General features: G+C 40.6%; 1 protein-coding gene across 1 annotated transcript in view; it reads right to left on the bottom strand.

Annotated features, from left to right (window-relative positions):
• The window catches only part of pik3c3 (phosphatidylinositol 3-kinase, catalytic subunit type 3), a 124,744-nt gene that overhangs the window by 24,038 nt on the left and 79,071 nt on the right, over nucleotides 1-21,635 (bottom strand). The window contains exons 17-20 of the mRNA XM_080208711.1: nucleotides 17,152-17,280; nucleotides 15,222-15,291; nucleotides 3,935-3,999; nucleotides 1,692-1,776 (exon numbers count right to left, since the gene is read on the bottom strand). Coding sequence (XP_080064837.1) covers nucleotides 1,692-1,776; nucleotides 3,935-3,999; nucleotides 15,222-15,291; nucleotides 17,152-17,280 — 349 coding nt within the window. The remainder of the gene's footprint in view (nucleotides 1-1,691; nucleotides 1,777-3,934; nucleotides 4,000-15,221; nucleotides 15,292-17,151; nucleotides 17,281-21,635) is intronic.

Genomic DNA, 21,635 nt, shown 5'->3' on the forward strand with positions numbered 1-21,635 from the left:
CTGCACCGTCGCCTGCTGCAGTTTTTCACCACGTAAGAAATAGTCCTTCCTACCATTATTCCGACCAAAGTGGACCACCTCGCACTTGCCAACATTAAATTCCATTTGCCAGTTCCTGGCCCATTCGCCCAGCCTATCTAGATCCTTCTGCAGACTCTCCACACATTCCGTGCAATTTGCTGTTCCACCAATCTTGGTGTCATCAGCAAATTTCGACACCATACACTTGGTTCCCCTCCAGCAATTTTTGCTTGTATTTCAGATTTTCAGCATCTGCGGCATTTTTGATTATGTACTTCTGTTTCTCTATCCTATTAAACATTTCTACCTCCTCCTAACTATTACTATCAAAATTCACCACCTCACATTTTAACTATTCGAAGTTTTATTGGCCATTGAACTGCACAATCAGCATGTCCTAAGATCCTTAGTACCAAAATTCTGACGAGGAATGCAACCTACAAACTGTGTTATTTATACGCAAGTTTTCACACATACACTGACAACACCCAGTTCTACTTCACTAGCTCTCTGGATTCCTCCAGTGTTGCTAAATTATCTGACAGGTGGTACTGGATGAATTGTAATTTCCCCCAATTAAGTACTGGGAAGACCTACTGTAATAAAGTCCACTAGCTAGCTACCAACTCCATAACGCTACTGGCAATATTTTGAGGCTGAATCAGACTGTTCACAACCTTGGTGTTATATATGATCCCATTGTCCACAACTCTGCTTCCATGTCCTTATGTGCACCAAGTCCTGTTTGCTGGGCCCCCACCTTCGTGTTTGTTAACTAACAGTGGCTTCAGGCAACATCTTGATTTTAAAGCTTCTCATCTTTGTTTTAAAATCACTCTTAAGCCACTTCTGATCTCTGCAATCATCTCCAACTCAACAATCCTCAGATATATCTGCACTCACCTAGGCAATTAAAATCACTGATTTTAATTGCTCCATCATTGTGGTGATAACTTCATTTGCCTAGGACTGAACCTCAAAGTTTCTCCCTAACTTCTCTGCCTCACTTTCCTAAGCGACTGCACGGATGAAGCTTTTGACTATCTGCCCTCAAATTATCTTTTAGGATGCAGCATCAAATTTTACTTTAGATTGTTCCTGTGAAGTGGATTTGGGTTGCTCTATTATGTCAAAGGAGTTTTATAAATACAACTTGTTACTGTTGAATAATGGTCCTAAAGCCAATTCTTGGTTTTTGCACTTAGAGCACAAAAATATTAATGAGCCATTACTGCCTTCTGCTTTTAGCAAACTTCCTTTCTGTGTTGTCACATTCTTTGTAAATGCTGTGTGCACATTGTAAATTTTGTCATGTCTTCGAAATATCATTATATCAAATTTCTACTGAACATCTCCATTTACTTTATCTCTTACTTCCTTAAATGGACTCAATTCAACATTTTCTATTAGTCTATTTAATCACCAAGGCACTGTAGACTCTGGCCCAAGTGCTGGTAAATGGGATTAGTATAGATTGGTATTTGATGATTGGCAGAGTGTTGGTGGGCCAAAGGACTTGCTTTGGTGCTGTATGACTCTAAGGTATGAGGTATGAGCTTTGGATCCAGTCCACGATAAAGAATTAAATATCTTTCTTTTCCCACAAATAACCATATCTGAGTTAACAGTCTATTAGAATAATTACTTCTCTGTTCATCATATTTACTCACCACAGCTTTTAACATACGTGTCCATAACTTCAGCACTGATACCAGAGGGCCCTTTTTCATTGGGTGCATGTTTTCTGAAAAAGTTCTAGAAAATGCACAATTGAAGACATTAGGTTACTCGGATTTTTGGGGACTTCTTTGGATTAAGAGTTCTTTCTCACTCAAAATTAAGAGATTTTTCACATTGCATTTTGACTAAAGGTACTTTGGTGGTTGGATTCCTAAGAACAAAATTACCATGATCATATAACAGTGTAAAGTTAATTGAAGGAAATTAAAGCAAAGTTGGTCCAACCCCATGACCTGACCTGCTTCCAGCACAGGCAAGAATGTGTAGCAATGGCACTGATCTCAAAAATGTTCCTCTACAATCCAAGTGTGAATGTCTTGTGATAAGTTATACAATTTAAGTAAACAAAATAGTAAAATGGGCAGCAAGGTGGCATAGTGGTTAGCACGAGTGCCTCACACGCCAGGGACCTGGGTTTGATTCTCGGGTTGGGTTACTGTCTGTGTGGAGTTTTCACATTCTCCCTGTGTCTGTGTAGGTTTTCTCTGGTTGCCTCCCACAGTCCAAAAGACGTGCCAGTTAGGTGTCATTGGCAATGCTAAATTCTCCCTCAGTGCACCCAAACAGGCGCCGGAGTATGGCAAAGAAGGGGATTTTCACAGCAACTGTTAATGTAAGCCTACTTGTGACACTAATAAACTTTACAAACTTTAGTACTTAGTTAAAAATGTGATTACATTGTGAATGGGTATGCAGGCATTATAAATGTCAGCTTCTATTTGTAAATGCAAGTTTATGTTAATTACAATTGTTACTGTATTTAGACTTATAAAAGTTATTTGCTACATGAATACTTTAAAATGGAAAATAAATTCTGTAAAAGGTAGGCTTTTCCCTAGAGTGGGGACAATTACGAGAGGTCACGATCTAAGGGTGAGGGGGGAGAAGTATAATTTGGATACTAGAGGAAGGTTTTTCACGCAGAGGGTCGTGGGGGTACGGAACGCGCTACCAAGTAAGGTGGTGGAGGCAGGCACGTTGGACTTGTTTAAGGTTTACTTAGATAGACACATGAGCGAAACAGGGACGGAGGGTTGTAGTAAACGGTATTAAAAAGGGGTCAGAGCCTCGGGACGACACTGGAAATGTAGTATTACATGTTAATGTTTTGTCTCTTTTAATCCACAGGTGTCGGTCCACCTTGTTGTCAAACGAGGGGAATGCACACGGTGGGTCGTGCGTGGGCTGCTCTTGGAGGTTTTGAGAGTGGCCTAGTACTTCGTGTCGTTGTGTGTGCTTAATCCTGGACCAGCAGACGGGCACCACAACAGCTCAGTGACTATCACTGCTAGCTGTGCAGATACATGGATTTGGGCCTGTGTCTGTGGGAGTTTGCGCATTCTCCCTGTGGTTGCGTGGGTTTCCTCCGGGCGCTCCGGTTTCCTCCCACACCCCAAAGATGTGCTCTTAGGCTGATTGGTGTACCAAATTGACACTATTCTCCCCTGAATCTGGCTACATTAGGGATTCCACTCACATACACACAGGGCAGGGTAGGTGTAGGAAAATGCTTTGTTGAAAAGGCGGTGCGGGCTCGTTGGGCCGAAGGGCCTGTTTCCCGTGCTGGGTTGTTCTTTGTTTGTTTGTAGGATATGTCTGGTTTTTATTTGCTTACAAAATGGTCATACTAGAATTCTATGAATGTGATGAAATGGTTTTGGGAAAAGCAATGATATATTAGTTGTGAATTTGAAATTTATCTGGTAAATGGTCTGATCATGGTTTTCAAGATTGAATTTATTAAGAAAATTATTTCCTTCATCTAATTTAAAGTTCTAGGGAAAAGTATAAATTTAAATAAAATCTAACCAGGTTTAAACAACTAAGGTGCATCACATGCAAGCAGGTACTTGAGTTGACCCAGTTTATACGAATTGGAATGTAGTTATTGCAGATAAGGTTTGACAGATGAAATATGCAGGCAAGTTAGGTGCATCTGTTGCAACAGCACATTTCCCAACACCTGTGTTCTGCATGGATTTGAAAGTGGGATGTTAAGATATTTAAATATTGCATAAATTAGGCCTGGAGTATTGCAACTTGGTTGAAATGAATACATTTTTAGGCAACATATGGTATGAAGCTATCAACTGAAATTCACCTGTTGTGCCTCTTGTGAAAAGATATCAGACTGAGAACAGAGATCTGATTAATGTTATGTCATTTATTTTACCTGTATACTTCCTTCTGTCGCCAATACTTCAGCAACAGGCACAGACTGAATAAACTGCATGAAGCCTGAAAAAAAATTACAATATTACTGTAAAGTAAAAGTAAAGCAGGCATATTGCTACTCCGTGTCTGATAGCAAAAAGAACCTAAATATATCCATTCAACACAAAGCAAATGCAATGTTAGCATTCATTTTGAGGGGACCAGAATACAAAAGCAGGGATGCACTGCTGAGGCTTCATAAGGGCCTGGTCAAACCACATTTGGAGTATTGGGAACAGTTTTGAGCCCCGTATCTAAGTTCAAGTTTATTTATTAGTGTCACAAGTAAGCTTACATCAATGCTGTACTGAAGTTACTGTGAAAATCCCCAAGTTGCCACACAAGGTGCCTGTTTGGGTACAATTTACCTAACCAGCATGTCTTTCAGACAGAGAGGAAACTGGAGCACTTGGAGGGTCCCTGGCTCTGAGAGGCAGTAGTGCTAATCACAATGCCACTGTGCCTCCATTGGAGAGGATCCAGAGGAGGCTCACAAGAATGATCCTGGGAATGAAAAGTTTGAATTATGAGGAGCTTTTGAGAATTCTGGGTCTGTACCCAAAGGAATCTAGAAAGGACTGGGGGTGGGGAGGGTGGGTGAAGAGAGAAATCTCATTGTAACTTACAGAATACTGAAAGGCCTCAATAGAGTGGACATGGGAAGGTATTTCTATTAGTAGGAGAGACTAGGATAAGGCGGCTCAGTCTCAGTGTAAAGAGACGGCCCTTTAGAACCTAGATGAGGAGGAATTTCTTCAGCCAGAGGGTATGAATCTATGGAACTCATTGCCACAAAAGGCTGTGGAGGCCAGGTCAGGGGTGCATTGCTCGCCAACTCTCTAGATGGATGTCAAGTGCCAAGTCTTCATGAATATTCAGGCTACACACACTCACAACCCCAGTTGATGCTATAACTGGATGAAGATCCCAGGATGGTACCCTGACTTAAAAGGCCATATCTTCTATTTTATAAAACGTGGTGAAAGAGTGTCATAGGACTGCTGATTCGTTTTAATACCAATAAAACAACATTTATTCAACATTAAAAAATTGGATTATGGTACAATACACCTTTAGTCACCCCCTTAGCTTATTACACACGGGTTTTAGGATTAACATGGCTAACAAAGTACATTTTGATCTACAATGTTCTCATCAACACAAAATTATTAGGTACACAAGATGACTGTGGGCAAATATATTCTCCAAGTGCCAAACCCCAAACGAATGTCTGTGGGTTTATTTTAGATTCCTCCAGATGATCGTCACCTGAGAGTTTCCAAACTCCACTCCCAAAACCACACTTAAAAATCTTTTCTCATATGTATATTTTTCCTTCACAGTTTCTGTTTGAAACTCCAGATAATTCTTGCTGCAACTGTACAGGGTACTGGTGAGGCTGCAGCTGGAGTACTGTGTGCAGTTTTGGTCGCCACACTTGCGAAAGGATATATTGGCCTTGGAGGGAGTGCAGAGAAGGTTCACTAGGCTGATACCGGAGATGAGGGGATGGTGTATATGGATTTTAGCAAAGCGTTTGATAAGGTTCCCCATGGTAGGCTATTGCAGAAAATGCAGATGCATGTGATTGAGGATGATTTAGCAGTTTGGATCAGGAATTGGCTAGCTGATAGAAGACAGAGGGTGGTGGTTGATGGGAAATATTCAACCTGGAGTGCAGTTACAAGTGGTGTACCTCAAGGATCTGTTTTGGGGCCACTGCTGTTTGTCATTTTTATAAATGACCTAGATGAGGATGTAGAAGGATGGATTAGTAAATTTGCTGACAACACCAAAGTTGGAGGAGTTGTAGACAGTGAGGATGGATGTTACAGTTTGCAGAGGGACATAGATAAGCTGCAGAGCTGGGCCGAGAGGTGGCAGATGGAGTTTAATACGGAAAAGTGTGAGGTGATTCACTTTGGTAAGAATAACAGGAGTACAGAATATAGGGCTAATGGAAGGGCTCTTAGTAGTGTTGACGAGCAGAGAGATTTCAGGGTACATGTGCATAGCTCCCTGAAAGTTGGCACCCAGGTTGATAAGGTTGTTAAGGCGGCGTACGGTGTGTTACCTTTTATTGGTAGAGGGATTGAATTTCAGAGCCGTGAGGTCATGTTACAACTGTACAAAACTCTGGTGCGGCCGCACTTGGAGAATTGTGTACAGTTCTGGTCACCGCATTATAAGAAAGATGTGGAGGCATTGGAAAGGGTGCAGAGGAGGTTTACCAGGATGTTGCCTGGTATGGTGGGAAGGTCTTATGAGGAAAGGCTGAGGGACTTGAGGTTATTTTCATTGGAGAGAAGAAGGTTATGAGGTGACCTGACTGAGGCATACAAGATGATCAAAGGATTGGATAGGGTGGACAGTGAGAGCCTTTTACCTCGGATGGTGATGCCTAAGACAAGGGGACATAGCTTTAAATTAAGGGGTGGTAATTATAGGATGGATGTCAGAGGTAGGTTCTTTACTCAGAGGGTAGTGAGGTCGTGGAATGCCCTGCCTGCAGCAGTTATGGACTTGCCAACTTTAAAGGCGTTCAGATGGTCAGTGGATAGGCATATGGATAACATTGGAATAGTTTAAGTTAGAGGGTCATTAGATTGGTTCCAGTGGTTGGCGCAACATCGAGGGCCGAAGGGCCTGTACTGTGCTGAAATGTTCTATTATTTCTTTGTCTCTTTGCTGGTCAGAGACACACACTAGTCTGCCTATCAGTAGCCAATTCACTGTAAAAAAACACCTTCGATTGAACAAGCTGAAAGGACAGCTATTTTCAAATTTAAAATGGTTGGGCTTACTGCAGAACTCATATGTCTCCTTTGGAGCCCAAGGGTTCTACAGAACCCAGTTTGGAAGGCATTGTATTAACACAAGCAATTTTGAGGCAGTATTAACAGGGCAACCCAAGACTTGGACAAGATCGTGCCCCTCAGCATACTAAAAGCAAGTTAAGACCCCTGAGTAGGCAGTCTCATAAGATTTTAAATAGGTAGCCCTTCAGCCATTTATCATTTGGGCTTCATTTTAGACGAAGCATCACATAATTCAGCACAGACCCAAGTTTAAAAATACCAACAAAGCTGCTGGATCACTGGAGAACTTTTTAAAATGCAAAATAATATCTGTGAAAGAACATGCCAACACTAAGCATGAATATTCCCCACACGAGTACAGAACTAGGAGGATAAAGGAGATGAATGTGTAGCGGGAAAAATGGAGAGGAGGGAGATTTTTAGATTATTGGGCCAGCCCTGGAGGAGACGAGACATGTACAGATCAGAGGGTTGCACTGACATGGCACCAGAACTTGGCCAGCGTCTAGGAACCAAGGGGTAATATCAGATATTACCTTTTGGCTCCTACACCCCATCCAAAATAGTTTTAAATCCTCCCCCGAAGCCCACAAGGAAAATGGTTTATTCCCAACAACTAGGTCTAACATTGCAGCCTTTCCTATTGGACTAGAAACATGCTGTTGTAGAACATTTTCCTGCACACACCTGAGGAATTCTTGCTCCTCTCTGCCCTTCCATACATCAGCTACCCCAGACTACATTCAGATAATTGAAGTCCCCATTATAACTATTCTATAATTCTTACATCTTTCTGTAATTTCCTTGCAAATTTGTTCATCTACATCTTTCCTAGTTGGTTGCCTATACGCAATTACATCTTCTTTGTTCCTTGATTGTCGTCAGATAGATTCTGTCCTTGACTTCTCTCATACATCTCCTCTCTCCAGAACTGCAATGTTTTCCTTAATCAATACTTCCAACCCTCCCCTTTCCTATCTTTTGTTAAAACCCTGTACACAGGGACATTTAATACCCAGTCCTGCCCTTCTTTGAAGCACGTCCCTGTTACAGCCACAACCTCATATTTTCACATGGCTAGCTGCCCATGCAACTCACTAATCTTATTTACCATTCTCTGCACCATCACATACATGCAGAGTAACCCTATTTAGACTTCATTACTTTCTCCCTTAATCTTGAACTCATCTAATTCTTTGCTCATTCTTGTTCTTGTGCTGTCATTCCCAAGTTGGCGAACATTAAAGGGGACAGTGAGCATTGCATAAGATTTAGGATGGCTATGGAAAAGGACAAGAAACAAAGAATAATTAACCAGGATAAAACCAACTTAAAATGGAAAGAATGGATCTCACAGTTCAGTTTATTTTAATTTCATTGTACCTTTGCCCCTTGTAGTTCTCAACTCGAACTATACAGATTCCACATCATCTATGCTAATAATTTTCCTCAATATCATCTTTGATGAACAATGCAACTTCACCACCTTTTCCTTTCTGTCTGTCCTCCCTAAACACTGAATAGTCCTCATTGTTTAGTTCCCTTCCTTGCTCACTTTAGAGCCATGTTTCTGCAATACCAACTGTATCATACCTCTTTATATCTGTGAAACTAATTGATCCATTTTATTTCAAATTGTCCGAGCATTCAGATACAAAACCTTAAGGTGAGAGTTTTTAACATTTCTTTACCCCTTTACATCTGTCTTTTGAATGGAGCTACTTCATATCAAGTTGATCTTTCTCTACACACTAACTGTGACTAACACTATATTCTGCACACACTCCTTTCCTTCTCCTCTACGTACTCTATGAATGGTAGGCTTTGACTATATTGTGCACAAGAAACAATACATTTCACTGTATACTAATACATGTGACAATAAATGAAATATTGCTATCAAATAAAGACCCTTCCTGAACTTGGGGTAAACAGGTAGCATGGCTAAAACTGCTTTCTCACATTGTTCTTGAAATGGAAGTTAGCAAAACACACAATACTATTAATGCATGAATCTTTGCTCACTGACCCGAGTATTATTGGTATAGTAAGCTATATTGGAGTTTTACAAGCAGTGCAACAGGCTTATGTTATTCACAAAAATTACACCTACAGTAACCAATAGAGTTTCAGTCTTTCGATATCCTGTTGCTGCACTTAATGTTTTTGAATAAAACCTGCAATTGAAGCAACATCTTACATTTATAAAGTACCTTTACTGTAGTAAAATATCTCAAGGGTCTTCACAGGGGATAATGTCAAAAATTGAAACCAAGTGAAAAATGGAGATATTAAGTAACTAAAAGCTTGGTCAGCAAGATTGATTTTATGGGGCTTCTTAGAGGACAAGTGGGAAAGACAGATGAAGGAAAAGAAAATCGTAATTTTAGGACTCAGGCTCTCTGACAGAGCATCTTTTCCAGGCCCAACCCCATAACTCCACACATAAACCCCAATAATCCCCCCAGTCTTTACATCTGGGGACAGCATGGGGCAATTTAGCATGACCAATTCACCCAACTTGTACGTTTGGACTGTGGGAGGAAACTGGAGCACTTGGGAGGAGAGTGCGAGAACAGACAAATTCCACATAGACATCTAAGGCTGGAGTCTAATCCAGGTCCCTGGCGCTTTGAGGCAGGAGTGCTAACCACTGTGCTACGTTATTAGATAATAGGTTCTTCAAGGTAAAGGTGAAAAGGTGTGGGCATTGATTAGGTACTTATGCTCTGATGAGTATATAAAGCTAGATGGCAAGCAATGAACTGTGTATCAAAGCCTTTTGGTTTTCCTTCACAACAAAGCTTAGGGGTTTCCTTTGACAAGGGGTACTATTTCAGTGGTATCCAGTAAATAAGTACATCTTAAACTAACCTTGGAAAAGAAGTTCTTACTGCATTACTACCAGTATTCTTTGTGGGAACTAAATGTTCAAGCTCTGTTCAATCAAGATTAGGCTACTGTAATTATAAATAGTGCAAAAATAGCACAAAAGACCCTTAAGGACTAACATTACCGATTGCTAATAACATTTTAATAAGGGTCATATTTTATCAGCCTTTCCTATGAAAACCTAGATCGCACACATGAATTTATTAAAATAATCTGCTCCAAAAATGACAGAAATCTAGGTTAATACCACCATAGGACATTTCTATTAAAATTGGCTGTACAAAGAATATTGTTATGCCATAATGAAAGGCTCCCAATGGAGATATTACAGCACCAACAATGACAAGTGAGTGCAACTACAGGCTGAATGGCTTGAACCAATGAATTTATGTTAGAATACAACAAAAAAATGTTACTTCAAACCTTACAGTTAATTAATATTTTATGCCAATATCAAGTGATATTTAATGAAGTGCTCAATCACAGAAAAAACAGAGAATCATTTACATTATTAGCCATGGTCCAACATAAAAGTAAAAGTTTATTTTAATTAGGTACAAGTAAGGCTTACATTAACACTGCAATGAAGCTGCTATGAAATTCTCCAAGTCGCCACACTCTGGCTCCCGTTCGGGTCAATGCACCTAACCAACACGTCTTTCAAACTGTGGGAGGAAGCTGGAGCACCCACAAGAAACCCACCACGCACAATGTGCAAACTCCACACACTGACCCAAGCCGGGAATTGAACCTGGGTCCCTGGCACTGTGAAGCAGCAGTGCTGACCACTGTGCTACCATGCCGCCGATATAATAGAAGATAAAAACTGTGGATGTTGGAGGCCTGAACTAACAACAAAATGCTGAAAAAAATAACTCAGCAGGTTGGGCAGCATCTGTGGAGAAAGAAACAGGATGTCATGTCCATAAGACATGAAAGGGAACTGTTGAAATCAAAACCTTACTTTTGCTTATTTAAAAATAAACATTGTTGGATCAAAAACATGTTTGCAACAGATCAGATTATTTGTAAATTGGATATAATTTTGGAAACCTCTAACAGTAATTAGAAGAAAACTCAACCTTCAGCCTTGTGAAATCTCACACCTATCATTGCATGGACTCATTATAATCAACGAAACGATGGAGCAGCAAACAGATGGTCCCCTGAGTCTGGTCATATAACAGAGGGCCACCAAGACCTACTATATCAGCGGACGCTAATAGTCAGGTGAAAATGGATTTTGACCAAAGACGTAGAAACTGATTGTTAACCTCAAGCTGACTCATCAATGGCATCACCAGAATTGAGCAACTCCTACTTTCAGCTAGCTGAATCTACCTGAACTTTAAATCCTACAAAAGAAACACTCACTGGATTCTGACATTCACTTGAATTAATCCATATCTTTGTTTTTAAGTTCTCCGTTGTAAAAGTCTTTTCATTCCCATCTCCTTCTAGTGTGCATATGCTGTTGCTATGATCATTCCCTAGGTTTAAACACACAAGTAAACAATACTCCTGATTTAACATGAAGGAGAATTTGCAGCGAGTCTCTTAAAATTAACTTCACAAATGGAGGGTTTGGGGAAACATGTCACAGGCTACATCAAAAATTAAAACACTTCAGCTTATGGAAAGATAGAGAAATATAATGAAGTTCAGTTTGCCTCTCTACCCTATCTGTAACACATTATGTTTGAAGTCCAATGTTTCATCGATGCACTACGTGGGAGGATGGTGGAGGTGGGATGCATGTGGGATCAGAAATAGGAAATGCATCTGACGTCACTCAACAGAAAACCAGCCCATGAAGCCTAGGTTTCACCAGCTGAAAGTTCTGCCACCCTTTTTCCTTTCATATGTACTCAATGTCTCAATTAGAATTTGATAGCATTCATTCTAATTTGGAATGATTGGTATCAAATTTGACAGCGTACAAAAGCTATCTAGCACAACAGGCATTAAAAAACACATGGAAGTTAATTGTTTAAATATTATCTGAATTTATTCAGTTTTTCATTTAGCCCTAAAAAAAATTGTTCTGCCATATACAAAGCTTGAGAGCACCACCTCATCCCACCCCATCGACTCTGAATTCATTCATTTTAGTCTCCAGGTCTAAACCTTCCACCCACTTCTCAGGTCTCATGGTCTAAATCGCCTCACTGCCTGGCTGGAGCTCAAAAGCTTCCCCACTGTCTCACCTAAGTCTCCGTAGTCTCTTTCAGGTAGGGAAACCTAGGCATCATGGGCTGGTTTTCTGCTCAATGATGTCAGATGCATTTCCTATCTCTGACCCCACGCTGCATTGATGTCCAGCATGATTTTAAACAAGGTCAATTCTAGGCCAGGTGCTATGCTTACCATTCAATTCAGGATAATGGATGGGCTTCTGAAACTGGAGGGTCAATAGGAAGAAGCCATTTAGTACTGAAAAATCAGTGGCCCAATGTCAAAGACAGGTGCTGAAAAGTCAGTGGCCCAATGTCAAAGATAGGTGCTGAAGAGCTATTAAACACTTTACAACACAAAGGCCACAGCTGCGAGACTATCTTCATGAAGGGGCAAGCCAATGGTTAGCAGGCGTAGGATAAAACTCTGCCCCTCCCCAGTCTCTCTCGCTCTCTCTCATTTCCTCCCCCCACCCCCAAAAGAAGGCCACCTCCATTCCTTGGCTGCTCTTCAGTCTCGCCAGGAGATCTGCAGACCAGCTACAGAATTCCAGTCGGCATTTGCAGTTGCCTTATTTGGCCTTTTAATTGCTTAATGGGTTACCCACCAGCTGGAAATTGCAGGCCAGTCTGCCTTTGGTCTCCAGCCTCCTTGGACAAACAAGAATTCTGCCCAATATCTTTGTCCAAAGAACGATTTGCACACTCAGATTTAAAATCAGCTTCAGTTTAATTATTTTTTGAATTTATTTTAATTAAGTTAAATTTGGTGGTCATCAGATTGTAGAGTTCTCTTATCAACTATTAGATGCAAAATGTGTATAGCAACGTAGGAACAGGAATAAGTCATTTGGTCCTTTGAACCTGTTCCACCATTCATTATGACCATGGCTGATCATCCAACTCAGTAATCTTTCCCACTTTCCCTCCATTGCCCCAAGTAGTAGATATAATTATTGTTAAACAGAAATTTAATCGCTCTCTGCTTTAAACATACACAGTGATGCAGCTTCCACAGCCCCCGGCGTAGAGAATTCCAAAGATTCATAATTCTCTGTGTAGAGAAATTTCTTCCCTCCATAGTCCCAAGTGACATCCCTGCTTCTAGATTCCCTAGCCAAGGGAAACATCTCACCTGCACCTGCCTTCATTGCAGGAGGGTGAGTACAGGAGCAGGGATGGGTTGTTGTAATTATATAGGGCCTTGGTGAGGTCACACCTAGAGTATTGTGTGCAGCTTTCGTCTCTTTTTCTGAGGAAGGATGTTCTTGCTCTCGAGGGAGTGCAGCGAAGGTTTACCAGGCTGATTCAGGGGATGGTGGGACTGATGAATGACAGATTGACGAGGTTAGGATTGTTTTCGCTGGAGTTCAGACAAATAAAGAGGGATCTCATAGAGACTTATAAAATTCTAACAGGTCTTGACAGGATAGATGCAGGGAGGATGTTCCCGATGGCGGGGGAGTCCAGAACCGGGGGTTACAGTCTGAGGATTCAGGATAGACCATTTAGGAAAGAGATGAGGAGACATTTCTTCACCCAAAGAGTGGCGAGGCTGTGGAATGCATTACCACAGGAAGTAGTTTATGCCAAATCATCGAATGTATCCAAGAGGCAGCTGGATATAACACTTGAGGGTAAATGGGATCAAAGGTTATGGGGAAAAAAAGTGTGATTAGGCTATTGAGTTGGATGGTCAGCCACAATCGTAATGAATGGCGCAGCAGGCTCGAAAGGCCAAATGGCTTCCTTCTGCTCCTATCTTTTATGTTTCTATGTTTACCCTGTGTATGCCTTTAAAGAATTTTGTAGGTTTCAATGAGATCACCTCTAATTCTTTGAAACTCTAAAGAATACAGGCCCAGTTTGTCCAATCTCTCTTCATAAGACACACGGCCTCACCATCCCCACTACAAATCTGGTAAACCTTTATTGCACTGCCTCAATGGCAAGAATATCCTTCTTAAAGTAACGGAACCAAAACTGTACATAGTACTCCAGGTACGGCCTAGCCAAGCTCTTCAAACAAGACCTCACTACTCCTGTACTCAAATCCTTTTGCAATAAAGGCCAACATGTTATTAGCCTTCTGAATAGCTACTGCATGTCAGCCTTCAGTGACTTATGGACAAAGATATCCAGGTCCCTTCATACATCTACACTTTCTAATTTCCCTATCACTGGAAAGGAACAGAGTGATCAGTTCCAGAGGGATGTAACAAACAAAAAGGGTATTTGGCACACAATATTTTCATGAATAGCTCAATACAAAATGGGTGTGATGTAGTTTCTCGCTGATTGAATGAGGCTATATTCTCAGTTGTTCCCATTAGAGGAGATTCTTAACATGATGGCCTCCAAAGTTTGCTAATCAAGCAAGCATTAAAGCACCCACTAAAATCTGTACCTACATCTGCATTTAGAATAAAAATTGCAGACATGAAACTGTCAAGGTGAAATTGCACCTTCCTACAAGTGGTTGCATTTAGCATCACAGAATGTAGTGCTCAGCTTTTATCACAGAAGAGCATTTAAATTCAATCAACTGTATTTCCCTGGTTCAAAAATTGCCAACATCATTGACTTATAAATAGCACTAGTCATCTCAATTGTGTTGTGCAGAAGACTCAAAACTAAGTGGACTAATCAGGTCACATGGGTTACAAGAGTAGAAATAAGTTGGGCAAAACAGCATGACAATAAACGTCAAGGAAACCGTGTACCAGTTTTATCCTAACTTCAGGTTGGAGAAAATGAGTGGTTGAAGTGATCAGTAAATACCAAAGTTAAAGGGTTTAATAAACACTGTTCACCATTTTCAACTCAAGTGTTCAAAACGTTTAAAGTTTAAACAGTTTTAAATCATTCTGCTGGTCATTTAACATGGTTGTATTAGTTAACAAGCTGCAAGGACAATCAGTTGCTTTGGTATACAAATGCATCCAGACTAAGAATGTCAATGTGTAGCATTTCAGCTATTTTCAGATCTAAAATTAGATGATATTTATTGCTGCATACAGTCTCGTTAAAGCTGTAGGTGGTGCTACAATAAGTACACAATGGACTTTCTCTGGCAGATAACATAGGATTTTCAATACACTTTGCAACGAAATGTTGAGCACAAAACAGATTTTAATATACATTTGATAAGCTCAAAACATTTCATAAAAATAAGCACATAATATGAATTTAAAAAATTCTGGATAATCTATGCTAATGATTCTTCATTTTAATTTTGTTCACTTGACTGAATTTTATTCTGACTTCATTCACCTCTATATAGCAAGTACAATCATTCCCCACATGATTCCAATCATTCTTTTTACATTTACACACATATTAATTAGGACAAATATTTTACCATGTTTGGTACTGGTTGCCAAGACCTTGTAGGGTGTCAATTTCAAATCAAGGTTTTCTTTCCTTAGCAGCTGCAACAAAAGATCATACAAGTTCATACTATACCGAAAATGTATGACAGTGTTTAGAACACTAAACATCAATATTAGTGACATATGCTATCAACATCTTGGGGATTTTTTTGACCAGAAACTGAACTGGACTCGCCATATAAATACTGTAGCTACCAGAGCAGGTCAGAGGCTAAGAATTCTATAGCGAGTAACTCACCTGCTGATTCCCCAAAACCTGTCCACCATCAACCAGACACAAGTCAGGAGTGTAATGGAATCGTATCCACTTGCCTGGATGAGTGCAGCTTTGACAACACTCAAGGACAAAGCAGCTCACTTGATTGCTACCCCTTCCATAAACATTCAATCCCTCTTCCACTGATGGGCAGTGGCAGCCTTATGTACCATCTACAAGATGCTCTGCAGGAACTCACTAAGGTTCTTTATGTAGCACATTTCAAACCCAAAATTACCATATAGAAGGACAAAAGCAACAGATACCTGGAAATGCCCCCTCTTGGAGATTCCCGTCCAAGTCATGCAATATCCTGACTTGGAAGTATATCATTGTTCCTTCACCATTGTATTGAAGTTTTATCCTGTTTTGTATACAACTCCATATCAGAGGCATGGAAACAGGCCAATCAGTGCATGCCAACATTTATACTCTCTTCAGCCTCCTCTCATCAAAATCTATCACAACCCTCTTATTCTCTTTTTCTTCAAGTGTCCATCTAGTATCTCCTTAAATACATCTATACTACTCACTTTTACCTTCCCTGTGATAGAGAATTCTACACTCTTCCTACTCTTTGGGTAGAAAAGTTTCTTCTGCATTCCTCGTCACATTCTTTGGTGCTTATCTGACATTGATTGCCTCTAGTTATGTTCCTCCCACAAGATAAAGCATACTTTCTGTATCCACTCATTTAGACCTCATTTAAAAGGTCAAAAGAGACCCAGCCTGTTAATTCTTTCCTGTTACATTTTCTCACACATTTCTGTTGCCATCCTTGTAAGTCTTCTCTGTACCATTCTATTACCTATATATTCTTTTCTACAAAATGTCAGCCAAAACTGAATGCAGCATTTGAAGTGTGCGTTAACCAAGTGTGGTTTAGCATAACTCCCCTATTTTTCAATTCAATCCTTCTAGAAACAAAGCCCACTGCTTGATTTGCCTATTTTACAGCCTTATTAATTTATGATGCAACTTATGGTGATGTGTTTATTTTGTAGTCTGACATCCCCTTATTCCTCTATCCCACCTAGTTACATTTCCTGAGTAATAAAGTAACCCCCCTATTCTTCCTAACAAATATACTGCCTCACATTTATCTGTTTGAATTTCATTTGTCAATTTTGCAAGTTTATTAATGTCCTCCTGTAATTTGTTGCAATTCTTCTCGGTATTGATTATTTCAGCCCAGGATGAGTCAATTTAGGGTCAGCTGCAAATTTAGAAAGTGTGTCTTGGTTCCAAATCATTAAGGTAAATTTTGAAGTGCAACGGTCCAAGCATTTGATCCTTGTGGAATGCCACTTCCCACCTGCTCCCACTCACTGCTTTTTGTCTGGAAATCTACTAGCAATCTGTCCTGCCACTTGGCCCCAATTCCACATTTGCTAGATGAACCTTATTAGTCTATTATAGGGGGTAGAAGAGGTCTTTGTTTTGATTATTTACATCAAGGAAGACATTAGTGTACTGGACGTTATTAAATTTGAACACTGCAAACCATAGTAATGGTGGTTCCTAGTAACCAACTAGGACAAATGACCCTCATATTTTCCAATATATTTACATCCATGCAGAACAAAATTAATAGGTTCTCCCAGGGTTTTATTAGTGACATATGCATTTAAAATGCTTCCTACCTTATCCATAAGTGAGATGATCTGGAGAATAAGCTGATCCTGTCGTAGATCATCACCATGTTTGAATATAACAGGATATTTACCTCCATCTTCAGTTTTAAATATTAACTTTGCTGGCATAAGCGCACTCTGAAATAATAAAACAGATTCAAAACATACACTAATCCTTAAGTGGGAAAGAAGAATGGGTGGGTTGAGAAAGGGAGAAAAATGAAATTAATTTTGTTTAAAATATCTTTATACTCATGCCCTCTATCCTGTTCGGCAAGATTTTATTCCTATTACTCTGCTTTGTGTCACTAATGAGAGAGTGTCCCTAGCATTTTAAACCAGGACGGTAACATCAGAGCACCTGGAGGATTAATCTGGAGTAATGGAACCAAGCACATAAATGCTTCAGTATTTTTCCCATCATGAAATGGAAGGGGTGGATGCTTTGAACACAGTAAATTTTTTCTTTAAATTCTATGTTAATATTTCCATTTGTTTGTATCGCATTAGATGTTAAAATTAGGTCAAATAAATATGTTTCGTCTGAATTCTAAAGCTTTAACTTTGTGGTATAGATAAGGCTAAGTAATTAAATAATAGCATGTAAGAATCCCGTGCATGTAACTGCCAGAAGTTGAGGCAAGTCACAGAGTCATAATAGTATAGAAAAAGTCCACTGGGTCCATGCGAGCTCTGAAGAATAATCCAATCACATTATACTCCAACCCTGTAGCCCTGCAATTTATTCCAATATCCAACTTCCTTTAGAAATCATTATCTCCACCTTCACCTCCCTTGTATGCAGCAAGCTCCAGGACATTAGCACTCATAGCATAAAACGTTCTTCCTCACACCCACTCCATATCTCTTGTCTAAATCCTAAATTTTTGTGTCTCCTAGTCATTGCAGTAGTAATGATCTGCCTAAAGGCAGCTCCTTCGCTCATTTCTTCATGCCTCACAAGCTACTAAAGAAGAAAGTGTTAAAAGTCTCCCATTTGCAATTTCAATGAGCAATATGACTGCAGAAAATAATGTATGAGGTTGGCTTCTTGTTGCCTTCCTCACGTGCTTATGGAAAACACTACTCCTCTTGGCGAAAAGTCCACCACCTGTAAACATCATTATCCCCTCTAGGTTTTAGCTCTGCTGCCACCACCATTGAAAGTGAACTGGTTCTGGCGTTTGCCATGACTCACAGCACTGGGTCTGGGGCACGTCACAAAAGATGAGGGACAATCATCCCAAGGTCTCAAATGATCCTGCTGCCCTAACTCGAATGGAAAACAGTATTTATTTTATACACGATTTAAGCCCCTTATAATCTTGCACACCTCGATGCATTCTGTAGCAGAAAGCATAAATTGTAGCATTCAAATATATCAATTTTAAATGACCATTGAACACTACAGCACAGAGATAGGCCTTTTGGCCCTTCTTGGCTGTGCCAAACCATTTTTCTGCCTAGTCCCACTAACCTGCACCTGGACCACATCCCTCCACAGATGGAATACAATGTTGGCAAGTGTGAGGTTATCCACTTTGGTAGGAATAATGGTAGGAAGGACTACTACTTACATGGCGAAAAGCTACAGCATGCTACGGTGCAGAGGGACCTGGGGGTCCTTGTGCATGAGTCGCAAAAACCCAGCCTGCAAGTGCAGCAGGTGGTCAGGAAGGCAAATGGGATGCTGGCCTTCATAGCGAGGGGGATTGAATATAAAAGTAGGGAGGTCTTGCTGCAACTGTACAGGGCACTGGTGAGGCCGCAGCTGGGGTACTGTGTGCAGTTTTGATCGCTGCACTTGTGCAAGGATATTTTGGCCTTGGAGAGAGTGCAGAGGAGGTTCACTAGGCTGATACCGGAATTGAGGGGGTTGAGCTATGAGGAGAGGCTGAATAAACTGGGCTTGTACTCATTAGAGTTTAGAAGGATGAGGGGAGATCTCATTGAGACGTACATGATGATGAAAGGGATGGATAGGGTAGAGGTGGAGAGGTTCTTCCTGCTCAGAAAGGACAGCAGGACTAGAGGGCACAGCCTCAAGATAAGGGGGGGAGCAGTTTAGAACGGAGTTGAGGTGGAACTTCTTCACTCAAAGGGTGGTGAATCTCTGGAATTCTCTGCCCGTTGAAGTGGTTGAGGCTTCCTCGCTAAATATATTTAAGACGCGGGTAGATAGGTTTTTGGTAGGCAAGGGGATTAAGGGTTATGGGGAGAAGGCGGGAAAGTGGAACTGAGCCACTTCAGATCAGCCATGATCTTACTGAATGGCGGGGCAGGCTTGAGGGGCTAGATGGCCTACTCCTGCTCCTGTTTCTTATGTTCTTACTTACACCTCTTATCCATGTACCTATCCAAGTTTTTCTTAAATATTAAAAGTGAGCCCGCATTTACCACTTCATCTGGCAGCTCATTCCACACTCCCACGACTGCGTGAAGAAGCTCCCCCTAATATTCTCTTAAAAAACTTTTCCCCCTTCACCCTTAACCCATGTCCTCTAGTTTTTTTCTTCCCTAGCCTCAGTGGAAAAAGCCTGCTTGCATTCACTCTATCTATAACTATCATAATTTTATACACCTCCATCAAATCTCCCCTCTTTCTTCTACGCTCCAGGAAATAAAGTCTTAACCTTTTCAACCTTTCTCTGTAACTCAGTTTCTCAAGTCCTGGCAACATCCTCGTAAATCTTCTCTTCGCTTTCAATCTTATTAATATCCTTCCTTCAATTAGGCAACCAAAACTGCACACAATACTCTAAATTTGGCCTCACCAATGTCTTATGCAACCTCACCATGACATTCCAACTCTTATACTCAATACTTTGATTTATAAAGGCCAATGTTCCAAAAGCACTCTTTACAACCCTATCTACCTGTGATGCTAATTTCAGGGAATTATATATCTGCATTCCCAGATCCCTCTCTTCTACTGCACCTTTTAGTGTCCTACCATTTACCTTGTATGTTCTACCTTGGTTTGTCCTTCCAAAGTGCAATACCTCACGCTGGTCTGCATTAAACTCCATCTGCCATTTTTCAGCCCATTTTTCTAGCTGGTCCAAATCCTTCTGCAAGCTTTGAAAACCTTCCTCACTGTCCACTACACCTTCAATCTTTGTATCACCAGCAAATTTGCTGATCCAATTTACCACATTATCATCCAGATCATTGATGCAGATGACAAACAACAATGGACCCAGCACTGATCCCTGTAGCACACCACTATTCACAGACCTCCACTCAGAGAAGCAATCCTCCACTACCACTCTCTGGCTTCTTCCATTGAGCCAATGTCTAATCCAATTTACTACCTCTCCATGTATACCTAGGTGACTGAACCTTCCTAACTAACCTCCTATGTGGGACCTTGTCAAAGGCCTCACTGAAGTCCATGTAGACACATCCACTGTCTTCTCTTCATCCACTTTTCTGGTAACCGCCTCGAAAAACTCTAATAGATTGGTTAAACATGACCTACCATGCACAAAGCCATGTTGACTCTCCCAATGTCCAAGGGGACATAGCTTTAAATTAAGGGGTAGTAATTATAAGACGGATGTCAAAGGTAGGTTCTTTACTCAGAGGGTAGTAAGGGCGTGGAATGCCCTGCCTGCAGCAGTTACGGACTCACCAACTTTAAGGGCATTCAAGTGGTCAGTGGATAGGCACATGGATAACATTGGATTAGTTTAGGTTAAATGGTCATTAGTTTCGTTCCACTGGTCAGCGCAACATCGAGGGCCGAAGGGCCTGCACTGTGCTGTAATGTTTTATGTTCTAATAAGTTGCTGCCCATCCAAATATTTGTAGATCCTATTTCTTAGTACTCCTTCCAATAATTTACCTACTACTGACATCAAACTTACCAGCCTATAATTTCCCGGATTACTTTTTGAGCCTTTTTTAAACAACGGAACAACACGAGCTATCCTCCAATTATCTGGCACCTCACCTGTGAATACTGACATTTTAAATATATCTGCCAGGGCCCCTGCAATTTCACACTAGTCTCCTTCAAAGTCCGAGGGAATGCCCTGTCCGGTCCTGGGGATTTATCTACTCTGATTTGCCTCAAGACAGCTAGCACCTCCTCCTCTTTAATCTGTATAAGTTCCATGACCTTCCTACTTGTTTGCCTTATTTCCATAGACTCAATGCTAGTTTCCTTAGTAAATACGGATGAAAAAAAAAGCCATTTAATATCTCCATTTCTTCTGGTTCCAGAACAAAACAAAAAAAAACAAAAACTTCTTTGAATATATAGGAAAGTTTGCTTCAACTTGCTTTTGTGCTGGAGGTGCAGACAGAGATTGTGCAGTTCTTCTATGACCCCTTTTGAGATATCCTTCAAGACGTTTGTTAACTATGGTATATAAATATAAGTTGCTGTTATTTTTGAAGACAATTGATAGCTGGGTAAAATCTGCCCGTTATTTTGCCCAGCCAGACAACAATAAGTTTCTCCACTATCATAGATAGATCTAAATGAA

The sequence above is a fragment of the Carcharhinus amblyrhynchos genome, chromosome 1 (assembly GCF_965287045.1).
Source record: "Carcharhinus amblyrhynchos chromosome 1, sCarAmb.v2.hapA, whole genome shotgun sequence".
In the NCBI taxonomy this organism is placed as follows: Eukaryota; Metazoa; Chordata; class Chondrichthyes; order Carcharhiniformes; family Carcharhinidae; genus Carcharhinus; species Carcharhinus amblyrhynchos.